Source organism: Scardinius erythrophthalmus (genome assembly GCF_964197995.2).
Source record: "Scardinius erythrophthalmus genome assembly, chromosome: 4".
In the NCBI taxonomy this organism is placed as follows: domain Eukaryota; kingdom Metazoa; phylum Chordata; class Actinopteri; order Cypriniformes; family Leuciscidae; genus Scardinius; species Scardinius erythrophthalmus.
Window position 1 is genome coordinate 17,892,005 of NC_138224.1, and position 21,115 is coordinate 17,913,119.

General features: G+C 37.6%; 2 protein-coding genes across 5 annotated transcripts in view; both read right to left on the minus strand.

The window, feature by feature from the left end:
• The window catches only part of cpm (carboxypeptidase M), a 45,576-nt gene extending 40,074 nt beyond the window's left edge, over nucleotides 1-5,502 (minus strand). Inside the window, exons 1-2 of the mRNA XM_081363206.1 lie at nucleotides 5,083-5,502; nucleotides 4,169-4,370 (exon numbers count right to left, since the gene is read on the minus strand). Of these exons, the coding sequence (XP_081219332.1) occupies nucleotides 4,169-4,334 (166 nt within the window). The 5' untranslated portion in view covers nucleotides 4,335-4,370; nucleotides 5,083-5,502. The remainder of the gene's footprint in view (nucleotides 1-4,168; nucleotides 4,371-5,082) is intronic.
• A 3,902-nt stretch (nucleotides 5,503-9,404) lies between these two features.
• The window catches only part of usp6nl (USP6 N-terminal like), a 61,256-nt gene continuing 49,545 nt past the window's right edge, over nucleotides 9,405-21,115 (minus strand). For all 4 annotated transcript variants that reach the window (XM_081363733.1, XM_081363732.1, XM_081363730.1 and 1 more), the window contains 9 exons: nucleotides 19,667-19,774; nucleotides 19,094-19,203; nucleotides 17,762-17,810; nucleotides 17,373-17,493; nucleotides 16,489-16,583; nucleotides 15,724-15,789; nucleotides 15,511-15,610; nucleotides 14,913-15,065; nucleotides 9,405-12,505 (listed from right to left, as the gene is read on the minus strand). In XM_081363733.1, the coding sequence (XP_081219859.1) occupies nucleotides 11,106-12,505; nucleotides 14,913-15,065; nucleotides 15,511-15,610; nucleotides 15,724-15,789; nucleotides 16,489-16,583; nucleotides 17,373-17,493; nucleotides 17,762-17,810; nucleotides 19,094-19,203; nucleotides 19,667-19,774 (2,202 nt within the window). In that variant the 3' untranslated portion in view covers nucleotides 9,405-11,105. The remainder of the gene's footprint in view (nucleotides 12,506-14,912; nucleotides 15,066-15,510; nucleotides 15,611-15,723; nucleotides 15,790-16,488; nucleotides 16,584-17,372; nucleotides 17,494-17,761; nucleotides 17,811-19,093; nucleotides 19,204-19,666; nucleotides 19,775-21,115) is intronic.

Below are 21,115 nucleotides of genomic sequence, written 5' to 3' on the forward strand. Positions count from 1 at the left end.
GTGTCCTAGATTACCTCTAGTCAGCTCGGGTCTCTTATTTCCTGGCCTTAAATAGGCGACACAGTGGGATTAGGACAAGGGGTTAGCTTGACAGGGCAAGAGCGCACAATGGCTTCACAATGTCCTTGAGGTCTGAAGTGATTGGAGAAATGGGCTTTACAATCAGCCAGCAACAAAGGTTTCCAAGAGATGAAAGAGATGGGAACAACTTCATTAGGGGTTGCTTTCTTGAAGTGTGACTCCATCAGCTAAATGAAATGGTATGGTACCGCAGTGTCCTTGGATTAGCTTTGGGCACTACCTACATTAGCAGAAAGAGATCTTTAACGGGGGAAGCAGAGGTTTACTTGAGGTTTTAATCAACTAAAGTGGGCCCAGGAGTCAGCCTTGGGGCACTCCTCTTGTCTAGAGATGAAGTAAACGAGATTTGGTCTGAAGGATACGGAGGACCACCCTTGTAGAAACAGAGGTGGAGAGAATGTGTACAGCATGATATTAGCATCTAAATCAGATGGAGAAAACAGAAGGAGAGTAAGAGAGAGAGAGGGAGGGAGAGAGAGTTGGCAGCGGATGTGCTCTACTCAATGATGTTTTTGTGCGGAGCCAAAAAGAGCAACCTGATCCATGAACCAAATCAACTTAAAATGTCACAGACTAGCAGCACCTTCACTAAAAGATAAGCCAATGTCTCCGTCACTCACCGTAACCGTGAGCTAGGCGGCCACAGTAAATAAACACACTTACTTTATTAAAAGAAAAAACAGGGTACAAATGGCAGGGAGTGGTTATATCACTCAGTTTCCCAACTTATATGTCATATGGTATGCAATGAAATTTCACCCCATTTTTTTTTTTTTTATCTCATAGGCAGCACAATCGATTTCTACAATGATAATAATTCGAAATGTTTGAGCAACAAATCAGCATATTAGAATAATATTAGTAATGGCTGCTGCATTTTTTCTACTTCTTTTTTTCCCCCGTTTTTACTCTATTTTCTATCAAATAAATACATCTTTGGTAAGCATGACTTTTCAAAAACATTAACTTGCAGACCCCAAACGTTTGAATGGTAATGCTATTATTATTATTTTTTACATTAGCCTAATATTTTTTATATTCTAAAAGTGGTAAAGTTGTATGCTTTAAACAGAGCGAAATCATCTGGTTGGGAATCACTGTCATACAGGACCAGGGTGAGCAACACTAAAATAAGAAAAAGCCTAAACCTTTAGCATGGAATCTTAAGAGTGCCGGACACTCATTTTGTTTCATTGTAAAAACTACTGTCTTGTCTGTCACCCAAATGCAAATCAAAGGTCAGCTTTATTTGTTATACCAATCTCTCAGCACAGGAGCTGCATTGTGCTTCTGTGCGGGCAAGTGTTTACCGCCTCTGTTTAACACTGTCAGATTGACCGTCTGTGGAAAAACAGCAAATCTTTAGCTGCACTGATTTCCCTTACAAATAACAAATGGGATGAGCAAACTATCCTTTCAAACATCCCCAGACAAAACAGCCTGCTTCAAAACGTTCTTTCAGTATGACCGTATAGGCATAGAGAAAGACCTTTGAAGCATGGCACTGAAGCTACCCAGGATCCTTTTGTTGGGGTAATAGAGTAAAACTGGCTGGTCTTTCCAAGCACCTGAGTAGAACCATGGGAAACTAGTGTTCAAGCGAGTTGTGATTTTGCCGCTGATATGATCCGCTTTGCTACACTTAAACTGTTTTGGTATTTGGCGCTTAGAAACTACAAGACGTGAAGTTCGGTCAGAGGCCAAGATCCTTATCAAATGTTGTGTATAAGTCACTAAATTAACAAAACAGTTTATCTGATGTGGAAGAGAGATTAAACCAATTTTAACATTATTAAAATACAAGTAGACTATATCAATCTAAAACCTAAGATGATTCACTCTTTCAAAGGTTGAAAGCATTGTGGTTTCAATATGCATGAATGACTAGTACGGTTTCACTCATAGTAAGTAATAATGTGTTTTAATAACTATGATCAACATGTAGTGGGACTGAAATGGCTGATGGGATTGTATCCAACACCTTTACACAGGACGTTTCAAGGGGAACCAGTACTTTTAGGTACTGTATTTGAGCAATGCAGCACATTCAGAGAGATACTAATGTGAATTTCCCAGTTACATCAGAAAGTGAAATATACTCAATGAATAGTGCTATAAAAGTTTCCTTAATAAGTGACCCCAAATAATATTTGGACATTTAAGCAGCACTTAATATATGAATGTCATTGCATTAGATAATTAATATAATCCCCTCATAAGCAAACAAATACTGCTAGAGTATTTCTCAGGACTAAAGTTAACCACATTAATTAATGCAATGATGAAAACAGATTTAAAAAGTACCAAATATTTTTGAGGCCACTGTTTATGTAAACATGAAATAACTGTCAGTAAACAATTCACAAATTTAAAAGGCATCTGCTTATGAATACCAGTCATATGAGCATTTTGCTAATTAAAATAAATAAAAAATGCAATTTAAGGAATATCAAATGTGTGCTGTTGATTCGGCCATAGACACGAGGGCGCAGGTAATATTCAGACTACGATTGCGAGTAATATTGCTTTTTTACAATCCTTAAAAAATAGTTCCTAATAAAGAGTGCAATGAAAAGCACCTGAATGAATTGTGATTCGTTTGCGTGAAACTAATCAACTAAAACCTGTCGCCACCTACTGGCGTGAGGTTGTAACCTCCATCCGCCGAATTTCCGCCTTTCGTTCATAATTCCATTGACTTCCATTCATACGCATGCGAATGCAAGAAAAAACACGCTAGCTCATATGCGAAGAAGTTTCGCATTTTGGTAAACTTTGACTTGCAAATTACACTACGAAGTGTGACCTCTTCTTAGCTGAATGTGCAAAATTTAAAGCAGCAGGTTTGCATTGCATTTAATTGTTATATGCTGAATTTATGTTTTTTAAAAAGGCGATACAGAGTCTGATGTCATATCTTATTCTGTGCCGTATCAGAATAAAATGCGATTGCGCGGACCTACATTTTTTTTTTATGGTTTTAGGCTACATTCAGCTTGTTTTTGGTAATATTTCTGTCCATTTATTAAGGATCACATCTTGCCCAACTATCAGTTATATATATATAAAAAAAAAATGTTTTTGGTTATTTCACTTATGCCATTCACTTATTTCACTTATGTTTTAGTCTTATAAGTAATATTATTTAATTAATCTGCAACATCTATTATCGAAATTTATTTACACAAATGTAAATATGGGGGGAAATTAATGTTTTTGTTCAGTTCGACAATACCTTAATCAATATAAATTAATAAAATATCTGCTAAAAAGGTTATCCTAAAACTGTGGTTGGAACCAACTACCTCCTATTTGCTGGACATTGCTCTTTTGGAATGTACCACAGCTGAAGTGCACGGCGCCACCAGAAGGACAATACAATTTTGGTTGGACCTTATTAAGATTTTATCAAAAAGTTTGAAATCTTGAGTTTCTATATATTGTTTTGGTCACAATTTTATTTTATTTTCATATTATTTATTTATTTTTATTTAGTCTTATGATTGTGGGTGGATCTTGGGCTTTGTTGTAAATAGTTGCACACATAAAACGTTTAATACTGTAAAAGAATCACCAACAAAAATATATATATTTTTAAAAATGTTTTTTATTTTTTATGTTTATTTTTCTATCTTATTTATTTATTAATTTTACCCTAATGGACATCCTGGTTATATTTGTAAATCTAAATATAAAAAAAAAAAACTCAGTGTTGTCCCTCAAACACAGACAATGCAAACAGTGAAAAATCCCAGTGCTGAGGGACTGTATATTGGGCCAGTCAAATTAGATGACTGTTTTATGCATACATACAGATACATACATGAATGGCTCACTGTACTGCTGCTGCTGCTGTTTGTAGACTCATACAAATATTTGTAGCACAATAAGCTCTCTAATGATCGGCCAGGCAATAAGTTTGAACCTGTTGCATGCATCTGTTAAAATTAACATGCCCTCAAACTGTACAACACCGTGTGCTCTTCTGCAGGAACACATACGGACAGAGAGGAATTTAACTCACAGAAGACAGACATAGGAAACTATTGTCATGATTGTGTTTAACGCTGCACCACAGCTGTTTTACCTTCAACAGACTGTCCGATGCTGTGTAGATGTGTGATCTCAGGATACGTCCTGTTGACATCTTTCAAGTACTGCTCCATTTCCACGCTGTTATGATAGCGAAACTCCAGACCGTGAATGGATGACAGCCAGGACCATGAGTACAGGCAGAGCGTGAAGACGAACATCCTTTGAGCCAGCACAATAGAAAAGTGCGAGAACCTCTTCCAGAAAGAAAAAATAGAGACAACAATGATGTGATGTGCCCTTATTATCCCACTGTCTGTCAAACATGGATACCACATATTTTTAAAAGTCTGTAGGTTTAGAAAGATAAATATAACATTCATTCAATATAATCTATCGGCCAATGTAAATGCAGTAAATTCATTACTATAGCATTATACCATACTTATATCACATCATAGTACCACCACAGTACTTTTTGTAAGGACATTTATTCATTGCATGATGCACAGATAGATAGATAGATAGATAGATAGATAGATAGATAGATAGATAGATAGATAGATAGATAGATAGATAGATAGATAGATAGACAGACAGACAGACATATCAATTGACAGACAGATCGACAGATAGATATATCAACTGACAGACAGACAGACAGATAGATTATGCCCATAGCCTACCTGTTTAGGTAGCCATGCATCTCATATAATTAAAAAAATACTAATAATAATACTGTGGTGGAACCAACATACAGTGATGGTCTGTTGTTTGATAGAAATCTCCTGTTTAAACCATATACAGTGTAGCATCTATCAACAAATAACTAAAACCAAATTAACAAGTACTGCACCTAAATAAAATGGTTTTTAAAAAAAGAGAAACAAACTGCATTACTTTGTAAAGGTATTCACTGACAAAAGTGTACGTTGTAGTTAATATTAATGAGTTAATGAGCAGCTTTACCTCTTGTGCGTTGGTTGTTCTCCGGCACAGTTTAAGACCTTCTCCTGTTTGTTTAGTTACTCCGCGGTCATTATAACATCTCACATCATGGTAATAAAGTTCATATGTACCCCTCCTGTACGTGTCATTGATGAAATGAAGGTGTCTTGTTTCATACCGCTGTGAGTTCAACTGACTCAAGCGAGCCTCGTGTGTTTGATGTACTTGTGCGTGGAGGCGGAGCGCCTCCACACAAACACACAATCGCGCGTGCAAACACACACACACTGAATAAGTGACATTTGAAAGTTAAACCAACTTAATGGTGTTCAGTGAACTACTGTATCTATTTAAAATGTACATTGTAAACGTACAGTTCAGCAGTCGGTACAGAGACAGGTATTAACTGAAGACCACTTTGCATATTATTAGGAATGCGTGACATGTCGACCAATCAAGATTCTTGATATACTTCAATTTGCATATTTTACTTTTGACTTACGTAATGGCTATCATGAATCATGATATATTTTAATATTGTCCACGATTAGATTAAAAAATAGTACTAAGTTTTTCTTTTTTAAAGTAGTTTCAAATATATTTTGAACTCATTTAATTAAAAAGACTACATTATGGGAAATGGTTAAAGGTGCACTTAGTTTGGATGTAAAATGCATGGCTAAAACTGAGTTTTAAAGATATAGACATCATACATCAAAGGGTTATTAACAAACAGTAATAAAAAAATCAGTCATTTAACCAATGTTATGACCAACAGGTCATGTTTACATATCATGAAAATACCATATAAGAGAGCAACACAAAGAAGAAAGAAAATGAAGTGGATTGCAACCATATCATTTCGTCTCAAGTATGTGGAATTTATTCATTGGACTATAAGAAGATCTGTTGAATTTTGCTGTCAAATTTAAGGTGTAGCAGAGTCCCTCAGGGCGACTGTACAGCCAGATAAATAGCACACCGTTTGCAAGCACATTCTTTACTGCTGAGTTTACCCTCACCTACTGTGAAATGCTGCATATTAGTGAGTAGATTACAGGAAATATATGTGTACTAATTGTCCAAAAGATCACATAAATTTGCGTCTATTTGAAATTTGAATCTAAAAAGGTACTTTAGCTTGGCCCACTTCAGGGTTCAAGGATAACAAGTGTGAGCTCTCCGAAAGAAAAAGGTAATTTCTCTAAAAACTTAAACTAGACCTATCCGTTCTAAAGAAAACCAAGTATTTGCTGTGTTTTTTTCCAATAACAGAAGGTGGCCTTTCCTGCCTCTTTTTCTGTCCTATACACAAAACTTGATTACACAAGTAAACATAAACATAAGTGATGTTTTCATACATGAGTCATGTCTAAGGTAGGATTACTGTCCTCTAAAAACACTCCAAAAATGGTTAATAGCTTATCATTAAGGTGATGTCACACCACCATTGTTCAGGTAAGATCACATTAACGAAATTCCCCAGGCAAAACAAGTTCATTGTCTATTCTTAGCTGTGTAGTGATGTTTGAAGCACAGCTCAAACAGAAGTCACTTGCTGTTGGTCAACACGCCAAATTTGGATTTCCACGCAAATGTCCTAATTTTCAAATTTCTAACGCAAATTTTCACATGGATTCCTTTCGAAATGACTGGATTTTGCCCACGGAAATTCGACGAACGGCAGTAAACGTGACCGCACCTTTCAGCGTATTTTTAAGGGGGCCATTTCAATTGGAATCCATGTGATTTGGAAGTTTGCGTGAGGGCTAAAGATTTCCCCATGCAGATTTTTGCAACGTTGGTCGCGTGAAATTTGGCGCGTTGACCAACAGAAAGCTGCTTGGTTTGAAAGTGACCTCATTGTGAGCTGTACGAAATATGGTCACCATGATTTTGTAAGACATGTTCCTGGGTCAACATATTTTGTTGACCATGGAACAACATTTCTGGTCCTAACAATATCCTCACCCTAACCCTACCCATAAGTTATCCCTAAAATCAGAGGGACGTAACAGGTAAATAACACTGATGTAGAAGCACTAAACCCTGGTTATAAGCCGAAACTTGATATAAACTGACATAACTTGTCTCTCAAATCTAACGTTGATTGGAATGTTGTTTCAGGATCAACAAAGATGTTGATCCAGGAACTCCTATTAATGCTAACTATAGAATTTCTGAAATGTGTATGTGCAAAAGATGCTGTCAGGATACCAGGTTGTTGCTAGGGTGTACAGAGTCGCATCAACAATGGTGGTTGTTAGGGCATTACAAAGGCCTTTGCATGGGTGTTGGGAGCATAAATCAGAAGCTAGTTTCTAGATATGGTTTGCTCCTTGAAAGTGGGGTTTTAACATCTGAAAACATAGTAAAGAGGAAATACGTCTGTCGCAGTTGGTTGTGGTTTTGTTTCATGTCCATGTTTTCTTGTCTTTTATTTTTTGTAGTTTTCATAGTCATGTTCCTGTTGGTAATGTGACTTTCTTGCCTTCCCTAGTCTGAATTAGCCGGCTGCTCTCGAATCGCTCTCGCGTTACTCGAATCGCTCTAGCGTTACTCGAATCCCTCTCGCGTTACTAATCAGAACTCAGGTTCTGATTGGTTCCCTTGTTTCATGAGTCATGTTCTCATTGGTTCATTGCTTTCAGGTGTCTTGTTATGTCATTAGTCCTTAGTATTTTACATTTGCATTTAGCAGACACTTTTATCCATAGCGACTTACAAAAGAGAACAATAGAAGCAGCTAAACTAACAACAATATGCAAGTGCTATGACCCTTCTCAGTTTAATCTAACGCAATACATGCACATTTTTTTTTTTTTTTATAAATACAAGAGAAAGTGTTAGTATTACTGGATCAAGTATACACAGCCCTCATGTTATTGTCTCCTGCTTAGCTTTGTTTCCTGTAAGTGCTGTTTGTTGAGTTTTCTGTTTCCAATTTTCTGTTTCAGGTCATGTTTGTCAAGTTGTTTTGTTTTTGTAATAAACTACACATGGGTTAAATTCAACTCTCCTGCAGTGGACTAATCATTACGCTGTCTCTATTAAAGCCCTCTATTAATTCCAGTTTCAATAAAAACTGTAAAACCCTAGTATCTCTTACACATCATTAGTCCTGACAGCTGCAATCTAGTCTATAGAGAGTGTTCATGCATGTAGATATCTACATACCAGTTCACATACCAGTGAACAGAGGTGTTCACTGGTATGTGTCTGTACACATCCACATCTGACGAGAGGTTTCTAGGTATATGTGCGTATATACTGTACAATAAAAACACAACTCTGTTATTTACAAAAATGATAGTTCAGTACTATTGATGTAAATTGATGTCTTCAAAATGTCACATTTTAGTTTCAAAACTAGTTGAGAAACCAGTTAGACCAGCTTAAACCACCTTAGGGTGAATTAAGCTGTTTCTTTCAGTTGGGTCTTTCTCTTTATTTGGCCTGTGGTCGACTCATTTTAGGTCAGTTTTTATAAACAATGAGTCGCGTCAACAAATTTGACAGCATAAATCAACAGATCAAGCCTCGAATCAATTGACAGGACGCCCATAAATTATGTCACTTTAAACACGACAACTAATAGTTTCCAGTGACCTGAAGGTTCCTCTAGTCATCTGTTTGTTCCAGGAAAAAGGTTGACACGCATAGTTTAGTTTCAACACCAGGCAACTCATATGTTTTGGTTCTTATGTGAAGTTTGGCTTTTCAAGAGGTGGCTGTGGATGGTTTTCATACTAAATGAGATGCACAGCTGGAGATTGAACAAATTAAAACAAACATTTTCCACATCTATGTTTGGCTGAAACAAAGAAGTCATGGAAACTGAAAACAATGATCTAGGCTGTCTTTATCATGAGTTAATACACATCAATCACTCTTATTATTAAAGTCCCATTTATCTACAAGTGTGTTTAGGAACTGAACCCATGAAGCGTTAGCGCCATACTCCACATGTTGAGCTTCTTGAAGGTGAACAGTTTTAAACGAATGACCAAAATGTCACCAGGGCCTGAATTTAATGTCTTTTCTGACATTTATTCAATGACATAACTAAACTAGGAGTCATTAGTCTCATACGATAAAGATTAAACATTTATATTAAGTGTCATTTTTTGGTCCCACACCACCCTTACCTACAGCTTAATGAATGGTTAAGTTTGAAAATGATCTCTTGTCTCAAATTGCACAATGTGTTCAAGCAGATGGAGACATCTGGTGGTTGCAATAACTTCACACATCCAAGTCTCTAGAATTGAATGAGATCTCACATATTACATTCATTAAACTCTTTGAGATGCCAGAACAAACAAAACAGTGGCCATTTTTTTAAATCACCCCATGTGGTTTTATTAGAGAAGGGGAAATCTGATAATCAAGTTGCATTTAGTAGTTAAACAAAGACATGATGTTCAGTCCAACAATCTGAACTGGAATGCGGTGTCAAAATGAAATGCACTAAACCAGTTTATATACTGAAAAGACAAGCATGGAAGAAGGAAACAATTGGGGCTAGTGCAGAGAATAAATTAGTTTGCTTTTCCATGAATAAGACATAAAAAATATATTTTTTAAATTGTATTTTTTTTTTGCTGTGGAATGATAGCAGAAGGCCATCAGAAAGGGATACAAAGAGTGAGTGTTGCGTGGAGTGTTCTGAAAGCTGTTTGGGCTGGTCATTAGGGTATATTACAGTATGAAATAATCCATCTGCTTATTCAGTAGCAAATATACTGGTGTGTAATATTAAAATGAATGTCAAATAAGTTGGTAGTGTTGCCATGCCATATAATCATGTCAAGTAGGCTGATACAAAAAAAAAAAAAAAAAAAGATTCACTCAAAATCAGGTTAGTGGGTTAGCAGCCTAATCTAGTTTCCTAAATAAGATTAGGAAATGGCACGGACTGGAACAAAATATCAATAGATCTGTAGAGATTCAATGAGTTGATTGTGTTATAATGTGTAAAACCTGTGCTTTTGTAAAATTTGAAATTGATAATCTTCTGCTGTAAAAAAAAAAGGTCCATTATTAGAAGAATTCCACTGAGTAACAGCACAGGTACAACCAACTTAACACAGCAGCCGCATGCTACAACAAACTAGCAGCCATATTATTGAATACTAACAGAGTTTTCAGTAACTAACTGCATAACTTGCACTGGGCATCACAGACATTTATTAGATGAATTTTGGTAAATTGGGCCACTTTGACTGCCAAAAGTGTCCCAATGTACTTTATTTCACCCTTGGTTAAAGAGTCATCTGTTAGTGAATTTGAACAAACTCGAGTATCAATCGGTTTGATCTGTTATTTTATGTTTTAACCTTGATGGACTGACAATATAAGATCTACTTGCTAGTCAGTGCCTAACAGATTTTGAGAATGCACATACCCCCTAAACTTCCCTTTCGATTTAAAATTAAATATCTGCATTTTTAGATATAACCTCAAAAACAAGCCTTACAAACAAGGTTTTTACTTTCATTTGAACACTGTAGTGATGCATCAAAATGTTCTGTCCAACAGTAATTATGTTCACTGTTTTAGTTGTTCATAATTATCCATACTGTATCTAACCTACACAAATTTTTGTTCTTAAAAATATATATTCACAATCAAGGAATAAAGTGTCCTCTAAAGTATGTGTTTATGTCTGAAATGCATTAAAAAAATAGATGATAATAGATCAGTAACTGAGTTTGTCTTTAACCCTCCATTTAAATATCTCAGTGTACTAATTAAACAAACAACAAAAACCTCTCTTTGCACATTTAAGCTCTGTTATATAACTCACATCGGCAGTTAAAGATTATTTTACGGGCAAAAACAAAAATGTAATTCTTCAGTCAGTCTTTGATCAGTACAAATGACTGAAACTGGCAACTCTTGTTTAGTAAGACTTGCCAGACAAAACGAACAAACAAAGAAACAAACAAAACCGAATGCAAAAGCATTAAACCAACAGAAAACGGCTTGCTAGCCATCACTCATACAGTGTATCCCTCTATTTCGGTCTCTGTCTGTCCCTCTCAGAGCAGCATGGACTCCTGCATTGCGAAGGCCTCCTGTGCCTGCCTGTAGTGTGCTCCTCCGAACAGCGGGGGGAGCTGTTGCCTGCTGGAGTGCTCTTGGTAGTGTCCTCTGAAATGGAGCACAGCGTCCGAGATATTTGCAGGAGCAAAGTTAAACTCCTGACCTGGGTGAATGGGAGACAGCTGAGCCTTCTGGAAGCTGGGAGATCGAGGTAGTCCCACAGGAGATCGCGGAGGCCCTGCCTCCATGTCCCCGTACCAGCCCTCTCTCTGTCTGTGTCCCTCGTAACGCAGTTCTGTGGGCGGGTAAGCAGGAGACCCCAGTCGGGTTGGCTGTCTCATGTAATACCCGCCCTCGCCAACACTGTCTATCTGGGAAGAAAGCTCAGCCGGAGCAACCCTGAGCGGGGGCATGTTTGGCGGAGGCCGTCGGTAGGTTAAGTAGCTGTTGTTCATCAGAGTTTTCTCAGGCGAAGGGTTAGATGAGCCACGTCCCGTAGTCGCGTATAGTCTGTCCTCTGGCCGAGAATCCGAAATGTAGGTAGTGTAGACAGGCGTCATGCCAGGTGGATAGTGCAGAGGTGCACGAGGTTCTGGTTTGGATTGCATCATGCTCTGTTTGGGCATTCTAAAGGGAGAAACACCAGTTACACCACTAGGAGAACGGGTGGGACTGCCTTGTCTCAAAGAAGGTCCAGTGGATGGTCGGGATGGGGGGCGAGATGGTGGTTTCTCCAGCTCTATAATTTCCATAACCTCTCCGTCTGGTCCCGGGACATTGTCGTATTGTGAGGCATTGGAAGCGCGGTTGGAGCCTGAAACGAATGTGCGAGAATGGGGTCGGCGCTGTGCCCCGGAGGCTTCCTCTGGAGCTAGGGAGCTGGGCGAGGGTGGAACACCCGTATTTAGACTAGACTGGCTTTCCCGAATTGCTGCAGCCTTGACTGCTTCCAGTTTGCCCTCGGAAGGCTTGACCCAGCGAGGTCCAATTTCCCTGCGCATGCTGGATCTAGCATTGGAGTTGTGATTTGTCTGGTTCTGGGTCGACGCCTTCCCACCAACTCTTGCACTGCTGTTGGGCATGTGGGTTGGGACCCTTTCCTTTTGAGTGTCCACACCCCGTCTATCCTTCTCGCTCTTGTCTGGATGAGGCACCTTGTCCAGTGAGCTGGGTGGCCGACTCTCTTGGTACCTCTCTGGTGTTCCATCAGTGATGGGACCAGACTCTACTCGTTTACTGGTGCTTGCGGCAGGGCTCGGACCACGAGGGGGGAGACCCACACCTGTCTGTCCGACCGGCTGCCCGTTAGCCACATGATTGGTTGCTCCTGTCGTCAATCCTGGAGGCTCAGGGGGAAGTTGACCTAATGGTTTCTTAGGAAACTCATCCTCCTTACCTGCACGGGTGACAGCAGAGCAGCCAATCAGAGCCAATATCAACACAGAAATGACAGGTATTAAAGACTCCATGAAAACTTTATAAGCAAGTCTCTCTCTTCATAAGAAACAGATCAAAACATTGATGACGACTCTTGCTCTCAGGGCGTGTGTACAAATTTATGAACAATAAAATAATCTGCAGAACGAGAATGTCCCCTGGAAAGCAAAATGCATTTCATGGAGTCTTTAAACCATGACAATATAAACACACACTGAAATGCAACAGTCATGCAGCTGAATGTCTTTTAGCAGAGCCAAACTGCCAAATAAAACAAGAGTTACAGTTGACACTTCATTCAAAGAAAAACAAACCACAAACATCCACGGCTGGTGTCAAATCAAAGCTCAGATTGGGAACATTGAGGATTTAAGAAGCTAAAAAATACAAATAAAAATATTAACACAACACTTACTGTTCAAGCCTGACTGTGAACATACAAATCATGTGGAGAAAGGATGTGTTAGGTACGTTTTGGAACACAAAGAATGTGCACGATATTCAAGTACGCAGTGAAGGAAACTGAAGAAAACGTCAAGGGAATGATGAACGTTTACACACAGATACTGATGGTTGGGGCGGTTCTTGGTTTGCGTTGAGAAAGGGCTGTGAGGAACGGAAACGTCAAATCCAAACAAACCACCTTCAAAGGTGCTAGTTTATCATACTTTGGTTCCAAAATTAAGATGCAGGTTACAGGCCAAATGGCATGTATTGTTTAAATCGAGAATGGTCATGTATGATTTCTCTTTAAAGGGGACCTTATTATGCCCCTTTTTACAAGATGTAATATAAGTCTCAGGTGTGCCTAGAATGTGCCTGTTAAGTTTCAGGTCAAAATACCCCACAGATAATTTATTATACCATGTTGTAAATGCCCATTTTTGGGTGGAAGGAAAAACATGCTGTTTTCGTGCATATATCCTTAAATGCAAATGAGCTACTGCTCCCCACCCCACTTTCCAGAAGAGGGCGGAGCCTGTACAGCTCCTGCCTCGGATACTCTGACAAAAACTAAAACATCTGTTTGGCTTTGATTATCATCTCTATCGCGGTCGCACTCATCATCATGAAAGTGTATTATCTGCATGCGTTTTAAAGCCATATTTAATAATAACCAAGGTTATGTCAAAAACACACAATGTTCACATAAACAGTCGGTTTTGTCTGTGAACGTAAACGGCAAGTTAAGAAATTGCATGTGTATATTAGATCTGTGTAAAAAGCAGTGTATTATACAGTACCTACTGCTATACATGCTGTTAATATGAATCAAACAATGAGAAAAACAGAAAATAATTTACTGCTCTTGACTAAATAACTTTATTAGCTTTAATAACAATATATTTCTTACTTGGATACTGCTGTTAAATGCTCAGGGCGGGTCTATGCTAATACGGCAGAGTCCGTCAGCAGTCGTGGGCGGGGCCTGTGCAATGTGACGTCACGCTACATAGAAACTGCAAACGACTTGTTTGCACTGCTTATGATTTATGGGGATTAAATAAAAGAAGTGGGAGGATTTTTTACCATTATAGAGTGGTTGTGTACACACACTGCCACACACATTTGTGTTCAAACACCATGTAAAAGTGAATTTTGCATAATAGGTCCCATTTAAATCGAACATGAGCCCAGCAAAAAAAAAATAATAATGTTCCCATTAAGTTATGAAAACATTATTTCTGAATGTTGGGAATGTTCCCTATTAGCTAGGAGACTCAGAATTGATTCTAATAGTTTGGTGTTAGCATTGCTAAGGTAATGAGGAAATACTCTATTATTCAAAAACACAAAGGTTAAAAATATTTTTATTGCTAATTTTTGTAGTGAACTCATAAGTGTGTTTATTAAAAGTATTTTCTGTCAACTGAATTTTATAACTCAGCTTATTGCAATACATACCCCCCAAAAAAAGTTTTCCCCCAAAAGAACCCAGGTTTTGTGTGAGACAGAGAAACAAACGAGGGGAGAGGGACGTGTGTATATAGGGGTAGACGAACGAATGGTTGGTTGGTTGATTGACAGATAAAGTAGTCAGTGCGTTTTTGCCCACCGGTTGGTTTTGTAGGAGGGTTGGCGCCCTCCTTTCCCAGACCCACTAGTGTAAGCAGAAGCTATGTTTGAAGCGAAAGGGAGAGAACGCAGATTAGACAAACAATACATAGCAGCAGTGAATGAGTGTGTGTGTGTGTATGTATGTGCAAGAGATAAAGGAAAAGATAAAGTAGATAGAGTCAGAGAGAGATTACCAGGAGACAGTGTGTGCAGCAGGATGTTTCCCTCTATGGGTGGTGACACACAGCCATACATTTTATGATTCGCCATGATTTTAGTATGTGTTTGAGTGTGTGTGTTTAAAGTACCTGGAGGTGGCAGCTCCAGTTTAGATCGTCTGAGCTCAGACATGGAGTGTTGAAGCTGCTCTATCACAAAGTCGTCCTCAAAACAGAAATCTTTTGACAGAGTCACCTGCAGAAACTTCACCAGATCCTCCATAGACAACTTCAAGAGGGTCTCTAACATGCAAACACACACACACACACACACACACACACACACACACACACACACACACACACACACACACACACACACACACACACACACACACACACACACACACACCAGAGAAAACACAAGTGGTTACAACTAGAATGTGACATGTTCAAATTTGATATATCATATTTCATATTTGAATCCTAAGAAGAGCCACACAATAATTATAATAACTATACAGTCTATTATGATTATGTCCTTTCAGGGTTTATTTTGCACGTTGTCCCTTGCACATATCAATCATTTTATTTAATACATTAATATTTGAAACATTTTTAGCTTTAATGATGCTTTTTAAGGAGATTTTTCAGGTTTAGCTAGCATCTAAACCTGTACCTTAGAAGCAATTTTGCCCACAAAGCCAAGTAAAGACACACAAACACACAACACACACACAGTCATTACTTTTGTGTAGTTTGAGGATGGTGTAGGACATTGCCGTCAGAACTCGCTCTCCTTCCAAAATATAAATGTCCCATATTCTCAGCGTGAGCGTGAACGGAGTCTATTCAAAACACATATAAATGCACTCAAATCAGTGAGGTTTCACAAATAATATTACAGCAGAAAAAGATAATATGCTCTGATTTACTGAAATAATGTTTTAAAAGTCCATACCCGATCCAAGAAACACTGAAAGAACCATTTCATAGTGTACAGGCTGGTGAACACCTCTTGGTTATCCTGTAGAGGGCAGCAAAGTTACAGTTATTAATAAAAGAATGGCAACAAAAGACAGATAAAAACATTTTGTGAATGCGCACACAAGCAATACTACAGTATAACCCACTGCACAGTGTATACTTCTTTAAATTGTATGGGTGAATGTTTAAAAAAGTACAAGTTACACATTTGAGTTTCTTTCTATTTTTTTTCCTCCTAGAATCCTACTTTGTAAAAAATAAATAAATAATAATATTAAAATAATATATTTTTTCTCACTCTAGACCTGGGAGGTCAAGTCTTTGACTCTCTTTGAAAGCACATTCACTCTCACACATTGTGGTTGTATACGGTACCATTTGTATTCCTAAAATGTAGGTCATTCAGGTACATGCATATAGATGAATCATATATTGTTCACAGTATATATACTGCAAAAATAGTGCAAGTACTGTGGTTGTATAGTGTCATATGACCATATAATCACACATATTAAAAGAGTGAAGCTTATCCTTCTCTTTTATCCTCTTTCTAATCCACCCACATCAAAGGCTGACTCTCACACACTAATAATTGATTAATTCATCACTCCATCCATCTCTTTATTAATTAATATTGCCTTTTATTAATTACTCTGCCCTTTAATGAATCCCTGCTGGCATTTCTTTGTGGATTCTCTGTTACATGAACACTCAGGGTTGGCCAGCTGTTCTGTCTTACTAGATGTTGTTTGAGCTTAGGCATCATCTTCTGCAGGATACGATCATGATGCTCCTGGAAGCGCATGAGTTTAGGGAACCCTGGTACGAAGAAACCTAGAGGAGAAAACAACATTTTTCAATTTGGTATAGAAAGTGTATGTGAAGTGCATGTTTATACAGTATATACTGTATAAACAATATACAGTATTGAATGAGTAAACACATCATTAGTGTTGTGGCTCAATGGTTCTCAACTAATTTTTGCTTCAGGATCCAGATTTTACATTGGACATCAAGTGGTGACTGAACACAGTACCAAAATGTATTCATAGAAAAAAAAAAAAGTTAGACAAAACATTATGAATTTATGACCTTATATACTATGAATAAGATAAGCCTAAATGTATTACTAATATTAATTATAATTAATTAATTCATTAATTTATTTGAGATATTTATTACATTTTTATTAATTTTATTGATTATTTTAATTGCAGTAAAGTCAATAATAATAATAATAATAATAATAATATATTTCTTTGTTTATTTTAGATATTTATTTTATTGTATAATTGCAGGGTGTTTGGATAATCTTGTATTTAAGTGGATGCACAGTTCTTTGAAAAAAAAAAAGAAGACATAAATAAATAATAACAATATTATTATTAGCAGTATTAGCAGTCATTTAATTTAGATATTTATTTAATTTTATAATTACTGGCTATTTGGATTATCTTGAATTTAAATGGATGCACTTTCCCTTCCATTTCTTTTCTCTTCCATTACACAAATTCTAATATATGCACTATTGTTATGATGATGATTTATTATTATTATTATCATTACTTCTCAACACCAGTTCAATACCACAGTTCTAGAGTGGGTAAGAGAGTGTGCATGTACCGTGCATGGTATGTCTCTGTCCAGACAGCAGCTTAACCAGTGCCCAGAAAGCATCTTCCTCATTCATATAGATGAGTAAGAGAGCAGTGATCTGACTCATGCCCTGACAATAGCCCACCTCCTACACACACACACACACACACACACACACACACACACACACACACACACACACACACACACACACACACACACACACACACACACACACACACACACACACACACACACCATAAGAGTGAGAATCCATTGTGTGCAGCTTCTTTCCACACATAAACCAAAATCATACTCAAAAATGATTGCTGACTCTGAGACAGCAATTTAATTCGTTACTGGGAAGCAAACTGAAATCAGCGTGGCTATTTAAAAAAGGGGTATTTTTGACTCACCGTGTTATAAACGGAGTATGCAGTGAGCACATGAAACAGATCCTGCTGTCTGAAACACAGCACACACAAAACAATCATGTACACATCCTCCATTCTCCTTTTATATGCCATAGATCATTAAGTTTTAGCACATTTTTGCAAGTTCTGTTCTTTCCCTATCTCACTGTCTCACACACACACACAATGTGAGAATGATCTGACCCTTTCAAATCTCCACAGGTAAATGTCACATCAATCAATATGAGCGCTTTAGCCCTGTCACAATTCAATACACCAATAACTCGAAGAGAAACGGTGGGGTGTAGGCGTCTCTCTCTCTCGCTCCATTGCGTTCGCAACTTTTCCATTTCACATGCTGGTTAAATGTAGCAGTTTTATGGCCATGAGAAATGGAAGCACCTCCGAGGAGAAATAAAAAATGTATTTTACACAGGCAGATTAAAGCCCTACATAAAAAAAAAAAAAAGATTCTCCATCAGCAAAGCAATTTAGCATGAAAGCCTGCTAAAACACCACAGTGTATGCAATATTTGCAATAAAATGTTAATGTTTGTTCAGATAAAAGAAATGAAATGAAATTTTATTTCATTAAATTAAAAACTTGATTATATGAAAACAAAACAAATACAAAACTAAAAACAAAACACAAAATATTTGGCTACTTGATTAACATTCAGAGTGTCTGTTAAAATCCAATTTTTGTGCATATCCGATTGGATTCTGATCATATTTAGCAAGTGTGAACAAAAAACAAAACAAAACATAATGCGATTTTTACAAATCCGTTCTGAGCAACATTCATATGTTGTTTGAAATCCTATTCAAATCTCATTTCTGGAAATGGGTTTCAGTCTGACCGCTCTGATCGAATTTCGTGTGGTTTATGTCACTTTCTCACGTCATATATCAGACATGTTGTTATAGGAAACATGCTGTCGCTGCAGAAACCAGGTTGTGTTGTAGCAAAGTGCCGGTTGAGTAGAAAATGACAATATAATGTTGAATTTTGATACCGGTGAAAACGACAGCACGGAATAAAGCCACACACACCAGGCTCCTTCCTTTCTGACGCTGCCTCAAAAATATGCAGAAGTCCAGCGCAATGGCTACACAATTTCATGTTGTAAGAACACATCTGTATTGCAAACCCCTCCATGTTGTTGTTTTTTGTATGTGCTAAGGGGCCTAGATTGCCTAGTGGTCATCTTGTACGGTGTGGTGAGGGGCCCTAATGGTCACTGCATGAATTGAGGGCCCATCGTAGCATGAAACATACAAAACTTCCTGTGTATCTTTGTGTGTATTTCTGTTGATGTGTGTTTGGATGCTCACTTGACATCATAACGGTGCATGAACATGATGTGATCTCTATATGTACGATTCACATCCAGATCAATCTGACGGACATCTGGAGACAACCCCCTCGCTCTGGTCTTTAGTTTCTGGAGAAATAAAGAGACAGGGCATTGAGTTCATAAGAAATATTAACTAGCAGTGAATTATAGTCAGCATTCTGCAAAGATCACAGCATGATTTCTGCCACACACGCAAACACTTCCAGTTAAAGGAGAATACAGCCTGCAAATCATGTTTTCTGTCTGCTTGGATGCTGCAGGGCTTTAGTAAAGCTGCAATTGTCCGTTTGGGGTGATGTTTCCCTCTGTGGTGTGTGTGTGTGTGTGTGTCAAACCACATAAGTGTTACATTGCAAACCTCAGGGGCTGGCTATTTTAGAAAGTCATATTTAAGCAAAGAGATTGACTCTCTCTTACACACACACACACACACACACACACACACACACACACACACACACACACACACACACACACACACACATTTCTGTGGAATTAACAAGCTCTAAAGAAAATCATGGCTATGCTAGAATGGAGAGACTGTTTTTACCTCGTAGAAGTCCTTCTTCTCCTCCTTGATTTTGGGGACGTCGAGCAGCAGACACCAAACTTGACCTCTGAGCTGCAGTGGGATTCCCTTATAGATCCTTCTCGCCAGCTGCACACATACACACACACACACACACACACACACACACACACACACACACACACACACACACACACACACGAACAAAACAAGATTAGAATTTAAGAAACCTCTAAATCTCAACTATGTAAGTGTACACTTTGTAGACATTTCTAAAAAAACATAAACAGATAGACCAACACATAAATAATTTAACAAATGTTATTTTCAAGGTAAAAACTTCACTACCATTCAGAGGTTTGAGGTCAGTTAGATGTTTTTGAAACAAGTATTTTATACTCATCAAGGCTGCATTTGTTTAATTAAAAATACAGTAAAAATAGCAATATTGTGAAATATTAGTAACATTTAAAATAACACTTTTCTATTTAAATCTATTTTAAAATATAATGTATTCCTGTGATGCAAAACTGAATTTTCAGCATCATTACTCCATTCCTCAGTGTCACATGATCCTTCAGAAATCATTCTAAAATGCTAATTTTGTGCCCAAGAAACATTTATTATTATTATTATCAATGTTGAAAACAGTGCTGTTTAATATATTTTTGTGGAAACAGTGGTAAGATGTTTTGTTTTTCCATTCATAGGAAGTTAGAACTGCATTTAATTGAAACAGAAATTCATATGACATGATACAACCTGAACTAAAATTAGCAAATCACACACACAAAAACCTTTACACATAGTCATGAGGGTCTGCAGGGGTCCTATCTATAATTCTATGATGTAGTTGTTTCACACTTCTTTACCCTTTTAAAGAAATAATAAAATGACACCAAGCTACTTAATGAAGTGTAATGCTTTTGCAATCTGGAATATAGACAACCCTATCATAGACAGATGACTTTGTTTCTTTGTCATGGCTAGGAGAAGACCCAGACGGAATTTTCAGACTTTCCACATTTTCTGTGCTGATTTTGGGAGAATTTTAGGCAGGAATGGATTCAAATATGGTGAAATATGTTAAATTGAACTGGGAGTTTGAATTCATGCTAAAAATATGAAAGACATTGAAAAAACAACAACAACAACAACAAAAACAAAGGTACATAATATACAAAACTAAACGATGTGGACACAGATACTGCTGTCCTGGTTATTAGGACACCCCCAATAACCATAATCCCACCGTCTAAATGCATTCAATGCCAGTGTAATAAAACACATCTGTCTCTAACAGGTAATTGTGCAGTCAGTAAAGATTAAACTCCCATCAGAGGGCAGATTAAAAGCTCAAAAGCAAAACGCTGAAACCACAAAAGCTAATGGCCGGCGTGAATCGTCTCTCCGCTACAATTAAACTCACCCGCTGGAACAGAAAGAGAGAGAGAGAGAGAGAGAGAGAGA